The sequence below is a fragment of the Nelumbo lutea genome, chromosome 4, assembly GCF_056320005.1.
Source record: "Nelumbo lutea isolate HS-2025 chromosome 4, American lotus-T2T, whole genome shotgun sequence".
NCBI lineage: Eukaryota > Viridiplantae > Streptophyta > Magnoliopsida > Proteales > Nelumbonaceae > Nelumbo > Nelumbo lutea.
In genome coordinates this window covers 22812659-22826191 of record NC_142687.1, presented here as the reverse complement: position 1 = coordinate 22826191, position 13533 = coordinate 22812659, and the positions used below count along the sequence as shown (strand labels likewise).

The 13533-nt window shown below is 36.1% G+C and overlaps 1 protein-coding gene across 2 annotated transcripts; it reads left to right on the top strand.

The window, feature by feature from the left end:
• The first annotated feature begins 1333 nt into the window (after positions 1-1333).
• LOC148854586 (calcium/calmodulin-regulated receptor-like kinase 2) lies at positions 1334-11978 on the top strand. 2 transcript variants are annotated; one of them, XM_088982249.1, is made up of 8 exons: positions 1334-1528; positions 4399-4778; positions 6288-6441; positions 8327-8453; positions 9380-9465; positions 9566-9637; positions 11020-11223; positions 11298-11978. In XM_088982249.1, exons 2-8 carry the CDS (start codon positions 4453-4455, stop codon positions 11595-11597), a joined length of 1269 nt encoding a protein of 422 aa, XP_088838375.1. In that variant the 5' UTR covers positions 1334-1528; positions 4399-4452; the 3' UTR covers positions 11598-11978. The 2 variants fall into 2 exon arrangements, with proteins under 2 accessions (XP_088838375.1, XP_088838374.1); XM_088982248.1 differs by having other exon boundaries at positions 1391-1528; positions 4356-4778.
• Positions 11979-13533: the final 1555 nt, after the last annotated feature.

The following is a 13533-nucleotide window of genomic DNA, read 5'->3' as shown; positions in this document are numbered from 1 at the left end:
TCAAGTAAATAATAATAAGAGATAAATAGACTGCACTCCCCTCAAAAATCTGAAATGATAGTCCCCTCTTAATTTACTAGTAGTTCCCCTTATAAACCGTGTCCTATCCATCAATTCATGATCAAGATTTGCCCCATCTGTATGGCGCAACTAAGATTTCTAGGGTGAGGGTGGACTAAACTAATAATAACAGGCATTCATTGTTGTTCCCTTTGGGTGTTTAATTCAATGACAAAATGCTTGGGTATTTCAAATATATCATAATCCTTGTGCTTCCCTCATTAGTTGGTGTTTAACCATGGATGGACAAGTGGACTACTTGATTTATCTTAGCTTAGATTTGGCGTAAGGTTGCAGTATTGGGTCTAAGCGTCTAGCCGGCGTCTAGTCAAATAATACCGGCACATCAATAATGTAGGGATTTCGTGTCCGTGATATTCGACTATTCGAAACTTAGGTCTTCTAAGCTCAGCTTTGGACTTTGTCAAGCCCAATGGCCCCATGACGTGGATGAGAATGCTGACCTAGAAATTTTCCGCTTGGCAGGATTGGTTGAGGCCCGTTCTACGTGCATCCAAAACAAGCCCATCCATATACGCATTCTAAAATGAAAACCTTCCGAAAAGGCACATAGACATAGTGCTAATGACAATGTGGCTTGGATAAAAGGGCGGACAATGCACGGTGATGATGTGGACTGCAAGACTGAACCCCTTGTTTGAGTTGGAGACTAACATTTATCTATTTACTGGAATTCAAACTTCGACCCTTGTTTAATTAAAAAAAAAAAAAAAAACTTTAACCCCTGTGAAGCAATATCTGAATCCCTCCACGAGTGACAACTTAATTAGTAAATGATATTCAGTATCTGAGAGTCTGTTTGATTTACAGTTGGAATCGAAATTGTAATCTTTCGAATCGGACTTAGAATGGTCTATTCCTATAGCTATTTGGTTCAGTAAAAAATGAGATTGGTAATTAGAATCAATAAGAATAAGAATAGGATTTCATTCATAAGAGAGGGAGGAGATGAATGGTAATGAGATTGGGCTAGTGACATGCCAAAAACATACGCCTAATAAATAAGGTTGTAGCCCTCTTTATTGGGTTTGTCTTCGAAAGTGGAGTAGTAGAGGCGCGGAACCATTTTTGTATAGAAAAACGAAAAACAAAAGCAGAATGGTTTAGGTGGATGTGTCCATGATATGGTGGTGTTCTCGTTTACCAAATACCAACTACGCCCCCCCTTTAACATTCTCATTCCTCTTTGGTAGGCTTGAATCAAATACCAACCGAATGTTTTGTTCGATAGATTTCCTACGTGGACTTCTTCGCGGTTCTGTTCTGCAGCCTTATGTTTCTTTAATCAAATCGAGTCCACCACCCTCCCGTTTAAGGGTCCTCTGTCTTCTTCTCCACCGAATGAGGATACTTTGTGTATTATCACCTCTTAAGGTTGGATTCCTTCATCTATCTTTACTGGTTTCGAGGAATACTGGCATGCTGCTGAAACGATCGCATTTTCATGGTTAGTTTCTTTTTTTTCCCCCTTATCTTTTACTCTGTTTTTTTGAACTTTTAGATACTTTTGGCTTTCCTGGTCTTCATATATTTTGAGTTTCCAGAGAACCCATTTGAAATTACTGGTTAACATGTTGACCAGTGACTGAATTTGCAGTAGTAGATTTAAAGGGATGGACCGGGGCATTCGGGGTTTAATAGTTTGTCGAAATTTTGATGATATTATTTGAACTCACAAGTGTTCCAAACTTCGAAACAAATGATTTCATTGTAGTTATCTCATCAAAAGGAGAACAAGAGTTCAATTCATATGTAGTCTTGATGCTTTCGTCGTGATTTTAAGTGCTTAAAGTTTAGCATTTTGCAAACAAGGCGGGTTGGTCTATTTGGATTCCCAATGATGTAATCTTTCTGGGGAATATTAATCAATTTTGATGTGGTAATTTTTCAGCTCATTTATGCTTTATTTGGACATTAGGATTAGCTTAGACGTAAATAAGCTATTATTCATTTAGAAAAATGAAAATAATTCTTCGATCTAAATCTACGTTAGCATCCAAAACAAGGACAGGGAATAGCTGGGAAATTGAGAATCCCATTATGCTACTTTTCTTGTAGATAGAACAACTACGGAATTGGAAGTTCAATTTTTATCTTTAGTAGGACAAGGTAGCAGCCTTCCATATGTGTATATTAGGTTAGGAAGCAATTTTTTTCCTTATTTTTTGCATTTCTTATTTTCAGCCATCTAACAAGGATAGCTTGTCTTCTAGGATGTTGACATGCCCTAAGGATTCCATTTACTAGTATTTGATTATGTGCTAATTGTGTAATTTTGACGGCTTTAGTTTTGCCTCAATATGTTGGTATCCAATTTGTATCCTGAAATTTGTTTTCTTAGTAGCATTTTTAATCTTGTCATAAGAGTCGTTTAATTATGTCATGTCTTCTGAGGTTCCCATATCAGAAGTTAGAAATGGATATAGGAGTGCAGGAAATCCTCAGGCATATACAAAAAGAAGTCCCTGTATGCATGCACAGAACATATATTATTTTACTATGTATTTTTTTAATTAATTCCTTGTACAAATTAACATACTGTTGATCCTTTTAGCAATTTCAAGTTTGACTATCTGATCATAATGGGATTGCCATGTCTACCACATAGCTCATTTTTTTTTGGGTCTATAAACTGTATTAGTGGTTAGATAATGTTCATTGTTTTCTTTGAGGACAAGCTGGGTGAAGTTTCTTTCTGAAGCTTTCTTTTTCTGTTTTTTCCCCTCAGGGATGATCTATACTCATTTTCTATCAGAAATCTTTGTACTTCCTGTTTCCATCTTTTTATTCTTTCCTATTTTGGATGTACTTAGAGATAGAAGTAATGTCAATCTTGGTGTTCCTTTACATTCCTCATGTTACATTATGAGCCTTTTCTTCTCTCTGGGATCTATGACCTGAATTTCAAGTATATGAAAAGAGATAAGATCATAGATAGGTAATAATATCAGAATAAATGCACAGCCCATCGTGAGACATAAGTTGGTTGGTCCTGCCAAGAAAATCTCATGCTCCAAAATCTGTAGAATTAGATAATTGCAAGCATCCAATCTTTAGGCACCCTCTTACTGTTCAAGTAGATTCTTCTTAATTTTATTAAAGAACATACAAACTGAATCAAGGGACTTGTAATTTTTATTTTTAAAATAAAAAATTCTCTAAGATGGAGCCTTGAAAGGATGCATCACAGTTGTTATTATGCTGGTCATTTCCATTGTGTGTCACAGAGGAATCTATATTAAGCCCTTATTTTGATCCAAGGAAAAAGAAAAGTGAACCTTTCCTGATGGTCACCCATGGTTGTTCTTCACCAGGCAATCAAACCTAAACGATTTCCATTAAATTCATTATTTGTTTAAGCATGGTTTCACATCAGCCTTATTCTTTGTTGCATCTAGAGGTGTCAATTGGACCGGATTTGGTCTAACCTGATCCAGTCCAATATGAATCCAATTACAAATGGACCAGGTTTAGTCCAATCCGATGAATACTTTGGACCATTTTGGACCAGTCTAATTCAATGTTTGGACCGTCCAATCTGTTCAAATTAATTTTAATTTAGATTTATTCCAATCCAAACCTGGTCCATTGACACTTGTATTCTTATCTTCTGTCAGACCAGATATTGGTTCAATTTGACTCAATCCAATATAAATCCATTACGGATGGACCAGGTCCAATCCAATCCAATACAATAAATACATTGGACCATTAAGTCTGGACAGGTCCAATTCAATATGTCTTATTGGTCCATCCAAATCATCCAAATTCATTTTGACTTGGATGAGGTCCAGCCCAAAGCCAGTCCGTGACAGCCCTAGTTGCATCTAGAAGAATGAGTCCATGTAAACTTTTCTTTGATGAAGCAAACACCTTGAAAACTCTATAGGGTTCTAGATTCTAGTTTATACTTCTGTGAAAGGATTTTCTTTAGTTGAAAAAAAAATTGTAATACAGAATGACCAGAAAATATTTGTGGTATAGAATTTTAATCCTATATTTGTATCCCCTCTGCAAGTTTCTAGTCCCATTCACAATTTTGGATCTGCCTTGGAGAAGTTTTCATTATTTCACTGTTGAAAATGATAAATCCATTCTGAAAGGATTCTTTCACCATTGAAAGTATTTAACAATTGCATGTTTCCTTCTGTTAGTTGAATATTTCCATTCTGGAGGAAAAGAAACATCTCTGAGAAGGAACATAATACATGCACTTCCTATTTCTTGACGTTAGCTGTCATTACTAACTTTTTCTTTGTGGAGATGTTGTGTAGGTTTACCTCATATTAATGTCTGTAATGTGATATGAATCCTAAGGTCATCTAAGTAGAAAGATGTTCTCACCTTCCAAATGTCAGAGCAGAGCAGAGAATGGGGCATCAAGTTGATTTGGTTATTATTGGTGTCTCGGTAGGTGTGGCTCTTGGCATCTTGATTGCATCTTGTGCGTTTATTGCTATAAGATGGTACAGAAGTAGATTTCATCTTCAACGATATGCCAATGAGAATAGTATAACAACTCTCCCCATTCGCACAAATGGCATAAATACAAGCATTGATTACAGTGCATCTCTCTCAAGTTCCATAACTACTAATGGGCTACAGCACCCAGCAAAAAATGTTCAGCAATCCTGGTGGAACCAACACAGCAAGGATCTGTTTGCTTCAGCATTTAGCATCCCAAGATACTCTTATAAGTGCGTCTTCCATATTAATTTCCATTGTTAATATATTAAATGAATTTATTAGTAATATATTAAAAGAAAGTTAGAATTGTTGCATCACTAATTCATTATGCATGCTTCTTTCTGCTTCCTCTTTATCCACTTATTTCTGTGCTATTTCACTAAAAGGGCAGACCAGTGCATGAAGCTCCTGCCAATGCGGGGTCTGGGGAGGGACAGATGTATGCAGCCTTACCCATGCACATACAAAGAGGCTATTTCCAAGATTAAAACCCTGGTCACCCAGGTCACAATGGACCTACCCAACTGTTGCGATTAAACCTGTTCTGTTAAAAGTTGGGCTTGGACATGATTTTAGGCCTGTGGGCTTGGGATTGGGCCTAAAACATCAGGCCCGACTTTTTTCGGGCAGGGGTCAAGCTTTCTCAAAAAAACCCAGCCCGAACCTGATCCCGACTTGGTAATATATATTATATAATAAAAAATATATATACAATATTTTTTCTTTGTTCATCTTCTCTTTTTCAAGTAATAGTAAGATCTTTTATTATTTTTGAGTTTTTTAGTGCTTTTAATATAAATAAAACACATTTTTATTGAATAAAAAAGAAAACAAATTCTGTTTTTAAATTTTTGGTCGGGCTCGGGCTTCGGATTTTATATGAGGGCTGGGCTCAGGCTCGGGCCTGAATGTATTCTGTTGATACATAGACAAAGCCCCGGCACGAACCCAGCTTGGCCCGGCCCGTGAACAGGTATAGTTGTGATTTAATGCTATTTTACTCCGTAAATAAAAAGTAAACTGTTCCAATGCTTTGCATTGTCTCCCTTTTTGGTTTACAATTTGCACTAATGAAATCTTTGTTATCTAATTATAGTAACAAAAAACAATATACCATAATTATTGAGATTCTGATTATGATGATGATAACTTTTTATTGGATGAGAAGAAAATGGGGACAGGTATCACTCAGAGGAACTTCATTAGTTGATTCAAAGTTAAAACATATTCGAAGATCCTGAGCACAGACTCATTCTAACTGATTCATCTATTTCATCTATCAATTTTGATCTGTCTTCTATGTACTCTAAAACCAGCAACAGTTTAAAGAAGGTCGTAATCTTGGCTAATCTATCAAGTTAAAATTTAATAGTCTCTTGTTTTTTTTTTTTTCTCAGGGATTTCAAGGGGATGCCTTTTTCTTATTTTCTGGCTGAATGGGATGCATTATTCTTTGGATCCCTTTAACTTTCATGTAGTTGTTCCTTTTTCCCAGTAATCTTTTATGTCTGTGTGTGTAATTGTTCCTTTTCCTGGAGATTAGCTATGTGATAACTCACAATAAGTTCCATTTCAAGGAGTTTTTAGTTCTTAGAAGTTTCTATGAGGTGTAGATATAAGTAATGGAAAATGGTCTTTCTCCTTAAGATCTTAAAGTTCATTGTTGGCTAATGTAACCTTAAGTGAATATTCTATTGTAACTACTTATCTATTTCTTTTTTCTTTTCAATTTCTTACAGGGATATTCAGAAATCCACACAGAACTTTACAACTATATTGGGGCAAGGATCATTTGGCCCAGTTTACAAAGCTACACTACCTACAAATGAAGTGTTAGCTGTAAAGGTGCTTGCTTCTAATTCTAGACAGGGAGAAAAAGAGTTCCAAACAGAAGTAAGTGCTAAGCTTATAATGTTTTTGCTAGACGTCTTATATTTTGATCTTTTTTTCTTATATAGTTTTGCTGGTAAGACTAATGACAGGCTGAGTGTAAAGCCAGAATAATGGAGAGATACTTCAGAATCAAAAAGCTCCAAGATAAGTTGGATTTAAAGCAAGGCTCATAATATTGATACACCCTATATGCATGAAAATGTGTATCAGGTGTTTTGATACTATAAAACACTATTTTTTTTTTTTTACTTTTCTACTCTGATATTTTCACCGGGTGGGTGGATGGGTTGGTTTTAGGGGTATTTGACACTTAAAAAACTAAGTTTCTAGAAAATCCTTAAAACATGCATTTCAGTCAGCCAAAGATATGATACGATACACCCGATACGGGATGTATCATATTGATACTTGTAATGCAATTTAAAAAATATATTAGTAATAATGGTAGTGAGGTACCACAAATTAGCAACTTTTGGTTCCTTGAATCAATCATTTATAAAGGGAAAGTTAAAGAGGATGTTGTTCATAGAATTAGAGCAGGGTGGTTGAAGTAGAAAGGTGCATTTGTTGTGCTGTCTGACTGGCATGTACCAATGAGACTAAAATAAGAAGTTATGTGAGACAGTTACAAGACCAGCATTGCTATAAAGGACAGAATGTTGGGCAAGCAAGAAACAACATGCTCAAAAATGAGTGTGGCTGAGATGATTTTGAGATGGACGAGTGATGACACTAGAAAGGATAGAATAAGAAGCAAATGCATTAGAAAGGACTTGGAAATGGCTCCAATTAACGACTAGATGAGAGAAAGTCAACTGAGTTGATTTTGTTATGTGCATACTGCATACATGGCCAATGGTGCATGTGGAAGACCAAAGAAAACATGGTTTGAAGTAGTAAAAAAAAAAATGATTCAAGAACTTAAACTTTGGCAGAAAACATGGCCCTTATTAAAGCATAGTGGTGGAGCAGGATTTGTCTAGCACTCTAGCTCACGCTAATAATTGGGATTAATGCTGAGTTGAGTTGAGTATGGAAGGGCCCCCTGCTATTTGCATAGCAACATAACATACCTTATCCATGCAATTTCTATCCATAGTTCTTCTGTGATGTTTGGAAATTAATTTATTGTTAAAACAATTCTTCACAACCAACTTACATGTTCTCTCCTGGAAGAGGCTTCTGTGTCTTGTAAAAGCTTGGTTTTGTGTTTGGGTTTTAGAGTTCAAGTTTGTTTATGCAAAATACATTACAACCAAATTTAGGAAAATGTTTTATGGATGAAATGTTCTGTAAGAAATTATACATTTCTAAATATACTTTATCACCAAATTCTCCCTCTTCTGCCTTTGTTTAAGGTATGGTCATTCAGATCAGTCTTAACCCAAACCCAACTCATTAACTCAATTTTTATTTGTTTGAGGGTGGCAGCTTAGGACTTCAATCAGATTGGTTTTGGGTGGGGAACCTAGCAATGCAACCGAACCATTGCTGGCTTTACATTTATCAAACTGTATTTCATATGCATTTTTTGTAAGGATGCCAATAACTTAATTTTATGGTTTTGGGTTCTATTGTTTTCCATAGTCACGAAAAAGTTTTAGACTTGGGAATTACCATCCTCAACACTATGTACCTTTAGCTTATATGATATTTTAAGTTATAACAAGCCTTGCACAACCAACAGTTACCTAATCTGACCCTATCCTTGAAACTTGGGTTTAAGAATGAGCTCCTTGGGTTGGGCCTTAACACCAATGCAACCCAGGTTCTATTGAATTGAACTTGGCCCTAATAACAATCTACTACCGGTATCCTTCCTGAATTTTACTTTACATTGGAATGAGAGGTTTGTGTAACTGTTCCTTGGCCAATCTTTCTGCAGGTTCTTTTGCTAGGCAGACTGCACCACCGTAATCTTGTGAATTTGGTTGGTTACTGTGTAGATAAAGGTCAGCACATGTTGATATATGAATATATGAGTAATGGAAGTTTGGCAAACCTTCTATATTGTAAGTATATGTCCCTTTTCCTTTTCTCTGTCCTGGGACACATTTCCCTTTCAGTGCAACTTTGATGTTGTATGATAGTATTCTTTTACATATCATATTAGATAATGAAGGAAGGGATCTATTTAAATTGAAACATTGCATTAAATATTCCCCTTGCATCTTGGATGCACAGACAAACTTTTGCCAGTATTTGAAGGTTATGTTTGAAATAGAACGTAAACAATTCACTAGAGTTTCATGTTGCCTGAATGGTTCTATAATGAATAGTCCAGTGAAAATGTCTGAGACTTCTTGTTTCTGGGTGTTTATAGAATGATTGATTCTAAGAGGACTCTTGTTTAAGGGATTCTACTTTTATTGCTTCTTATTTGAGAAAAGATTCTACTTTTATTGCTTGGGTACTTAAACCTGGAATGTTGGCCTTATGCTGAAATTGAGTTACTGACGAGTGATGAGCAGTAAACATTTTCTTTATTTATTTTTTTTTTTTTTAATGAGCAGTGGGCATTTTTATGCTTCAAACTTACCCACAAAAATAAGGGAAGTGGAATCACAATATGTTGAAGCTCAGCATAACACTTGATTCTCCTTTGCCCACAATTGCTTCATATGATCAATCTGGAAATTCAATTCATAAGAAATCTATTTGATGGGTCATCAAGCAGAATTCACATAGAGTATATTTGGACTCTATTGTTTGGACTACAAAATAAAGTATTGCTTGGCACAATAATGTACTTCATGCTACATCTTATACAAGACATGGTACGCCTATTTACTGTTAAGTTGCTGATTATAAGAAGATGACATGGTGTTTCAGTTCATTAGAAAGAATTGAGATCCTAGAGAAAATGCAACATTTACTTTAGATTAGTAAAATGATGTTGCAGTTCTCTGTTATAGTACTCTATTGTGCATGCACGTAGGTGAAGGAGAAAGGGTTTTGAGCTGGGAAGAAAGGCTTCAAATTGCTCTAGATGTTTCTCATGGCATTGAATATCTTCACGAAGGGGTATGTTCGATGCTGTTGCGTTTTTTTTGGTGAAATGCATTGAATTATTTGCACAAGAAAGCCAGCCTGGCGAGATTAATAAATGGGATTCTTTGAACAGGCAGTCCCATCTGTCCTGCACCGGGACCTGAAATCCGCTAATATATTGTTGGACCAATCAATGAGAGCTAAGGTATGGAGGTTGCTGCATACACATGCTTTTGCCCATTTTCTTACTGAATACAATTTACAAATGCAAGGTTACAGAATAAACTCCCCTGTGTAGATAAGACATTTGTGCTTTTCCTAAGAGAGTGCAGTGTTCCATCTGAGTGATACACAATAAACTTTTTTTTTCCAATAAAGTTCTCCAAAATAAGTTGATAGTCTAACAGTCTATTTGTAACCACCATTTTCTAAAGTTCAATCAATTCCTTTACTGCATACTCTGGATTAGAGTTTATTGACATCATTGTGAAATAAAAAGTTGACAGGTCTTATTGAGATTGTATTCCTTGTCCAAATCAGGAAATCATTTTAGCACACAGAGATTTGAAATAGCTTCTAGTACCACCTGATATGGTGGAACTTGAATGCCTGTCTTGACACTAGTAGGAATTTCCTTAATAGTTTTGAAGCCTAAGTTCCTGAAGGAAACTAAAGGGTTAAAATAAAAGACAATGACAACAGAGAAGAGGAAGATCCTCACTACAGGTCGTTTATCTTATCCTTACAATGTCAATATTCTTAGCTGGAGAAACAAACAATTTGGTCCATGCCTACTTATACACAGGCCTCATCAATGTTCAGAGAACAAAACCAGGCATAGAACCAGAAAAGGGAGGGGTTCATGGATCAGAGGTTTAATTGTGGTTAAACCAGAGGTTGAACTGTGATGATGTGGTATATACATAAATATTTTGCAGGTCATATAAATACTACATATAATATATTTTACAGAAACTATTATACTTACATGTGGTGGACAAATGGCTAGTTTTTAATTTTTTTTAGATAAACAACCAGGGTTCAATTCTCTTAACTTACATTTTACATGTATATTAAAGCAATATATACATTAAAGAGGCACAAATAAATGCAAATAAAGATATGGCTTAATGGTAACAAGGCAATACACATACGAGATCTTGGATTCAGGTCTTGTCATCACCATTTTTAAGTTTCTATTTCACGTTGCGACCCTGGCGGTTTCATAAACTGGGACCGGTTCACTAGGCCAATCAGCCGGTTTTGGCTGGTTTTTCATGAATCATGATTTTTAGTGTATGACCAAACTGGCCAGGGGCCCAGTCACAGTTCAACTGGTCCAACTGGCTGGTCCAGTCCGGTTTTCTAAACAATGGGCCTCATAATAGCATTGGTTCATGATTGACATGCACTAGTTTTTTCATACGTAACATACCAAATACAGAAGAAATGCTCAGCCATTTAACATACTTCACATGGTGAAAAATATCATACAGTATTTTGCATTAAGTCTCTTTCATTTTCCTTCTGTTATTTGTGTGATCTTAATGTCATTGGTATTTTTACAACTTTCAACCATCCAATTAGGTTGCCGACTTTGGTCTGTCCAAGGAAGAGGTCTTTGATGGCAGGAAGTCAGGCTTAAAGGGTACCTACGGTTACATAGATCCAGAGTACATGTCCACAAACAGGTTCACAAAGAAGAGTGATGTCTACAGCTTTGGAATTATAATATGTGAACTTATTACAGCCATCCACCCTCAGAAAAACCTAATGGAGTATGTTAATCTTGTAAGTTTCTCATCCTCCTCTAATCTATATTGTAGAAAATTTCATCACTGATCTCTCTCTCTCTCTCTCTGTAGGCGGCAATGAGCTCAGATGGTGTGGATGAAATACTTGATAAGCAACTTGTTGGGGGGTGCAACCTTAAGGAAGTGAGGCTCCTTGCCAGCATTGCTTATAGGTGCCTCCACAAAAGCCCAAGAAAGCGACCATCAATTGGAGATGTTTCACAGGCTATATCAAAGATAAGAAAGCGGCACCTCACCAAGGAAGAGACGATGACCATGTCTTTTACTGGATATCTTTCAAAAGTTGTAAAGCAGATAGAGCATCAACAAGTGGAGTTGAGTAATATAATCAGCACCAGAGAGGGTGTATAGGACTAGTCTGAAGTGGAAAATTTTCCCAAAAAAAAAAAAAAAAAACTTTTCTTGGCACAAAATTCCTGATGATGGGAGAAGTTCAAAGCATAATGGTGAAAGCTTTTGAAGGAACTGATTGGCCCTCAGTGAGGTCCTAATGACATGCTTTCTGGCGTTTCACAGAAGAGACGACAAACTTTATTTTGTATAGTCCATGTTCCCCCAGAGAGTTTTTGGATCAACTCATACGGAGTTTTAAGACCATGTACAGGTAGTCTTCTTGATCATTTTACTCAACCAAGTGTATTACTGATACGGAGGCAAAAGTGCATCCATCTGTACTTGTTGATATCCTCGATCTTTCAAAGGAAAATATCTTTGGTTGGTGTCTTCTACTAATCTTCATTTGGATAATAATTCAGTGACATGGCAACTGGATTGTTGCTACAGAGGTGGAATAGACCTCCTTTTATGAACCCCATACGTGGCTATCGACATGACCATCCCAAACCTTTGGTTTCAAATAAGAGATTGTGCAGTTTTATTGAAGCAATGGTGGAAAATAATAGGAGTAATAGGTTGGTCATGAAAAGCCACCTGCTGATGCTACTTGGTCTAATGCAACTAGAGAAGTCAATTGAAGGAGATAGTCCAAAGCTATGGAGAAAACCTCCTATTTGTTTTATTTTCCTTCTTTTTTTGCAAGGTAGCAATGCACTTAAGAAATAACAATTTCATCAAGAACGGTGGCTTCAATTGACAAAATATTCCTGTTGATCCTTCTAGCTCTATTGGCCATACTATGAGCTTTCATGATCTTTTTCCTGCTTATATATATATAAAAAAAATGTTTTAACACTTCACATGATCAAAACAACAAAAAAGCTGAGGTTCAAAGTATCAATATGTATTAGCCGATGTGTATCATATTGATGGCTTATCGATATGCCCCTTCAAGGGTTGTATCGGGTCAGCCATAAACCAATCCCTCTGAACCGGTTTCAAAAAAAAATAAAACTAAAAAAAATGTACTGACACAGATCGATACACCCCTGCATCGATATTTAGAACATTGTTTTGATACTTTGATATAGTGGTACGTACCCTTGTGATTTTTTCTATCTTGGATTCGGCATCTGCAAAAATCACCATTTTCTTGATGCCATTTTGAATTACTGCCCATAATTTTATAGTTCAGCTTTATTTGGTCTACGTGCTTTTACACTGATTTCTGGCTGTAATGGCTTGGTGAGTACATTGCTATACTAGAGTCTGTCGTGTGGGTGTCATGAAAAAGGAAACATCAGTGTACACATGAACAGTCTTTTGGTACTGAATTGCTTCCTTGATTGGAATTATTTGTTGACTGGACTTTTGATTGTTCTCAGGTGATATTTGATTCATTGTTGTAGCTGTATGAGAGTTTCCTTTGTCTTTCTGAAAATTTGTTATTTCTTTCATCCCATATTTTCTTTAATTTTCTGATTAAAAGGTAAAATTGGAATATAAAAGTAAATCATTTTTCTTGTATATATAGAGCACAATTGAATAATCAACAGTCAAGGGAAAAAAATCCACTGTGTAGTCCCTCTGTTATTATTCTGTTTTATTAAAAAAAATAACGAAAAAGTACAGGCAGGCCTGATGCAAATTTTTTATTTCTACTGTAGAGCTATAAACATTCAAAAGATCAATAATCTACATTCTATGCACTAATGCCGCCTGTGAATTAGGTTGATTTCCGAGTTGGTGCTACTCCAACAGTATTTTAGGCTTATAAATTCTGACCCTAGGTTGAACTGTCATGTCCCCCCTTAGCGATGGACAAGCAGCTTTGTCAGACATAGTTGAATGCAAGGAACGTCGTTACATCTTTCTGAATTTCCTGAATTTTTTTTGACTGGTTGGGCTTATCCACCCAGAAACCTCTCTCTTCCCACTCCACTCCAGTCCG

Bases quoted from the DNA above. Each gene is read 5' to 3' on its own strand.
- LOC148854586 (XM_088982249.1), top strand. From the start codon at position 4,453: ATGGGGCATCAAGTTGATTTGGTTATTATTGGTGTCTCGGTAGGTGTG. The intron at 4,779-6,287 runs GTGCGTCTTCCA...AATTTCTTACAG, and splicing joins ATCCCAAGATACTCTTATAA to GGATATTCAGAAATCCACAC. The intron at 11,224-11,297 runs GTAAGTTTCTCA...CTCTCTCTGTAG, and splicing joins TAATGGAGTATGTTAATCTT to GCGGCAATGAGCTCAGATGG.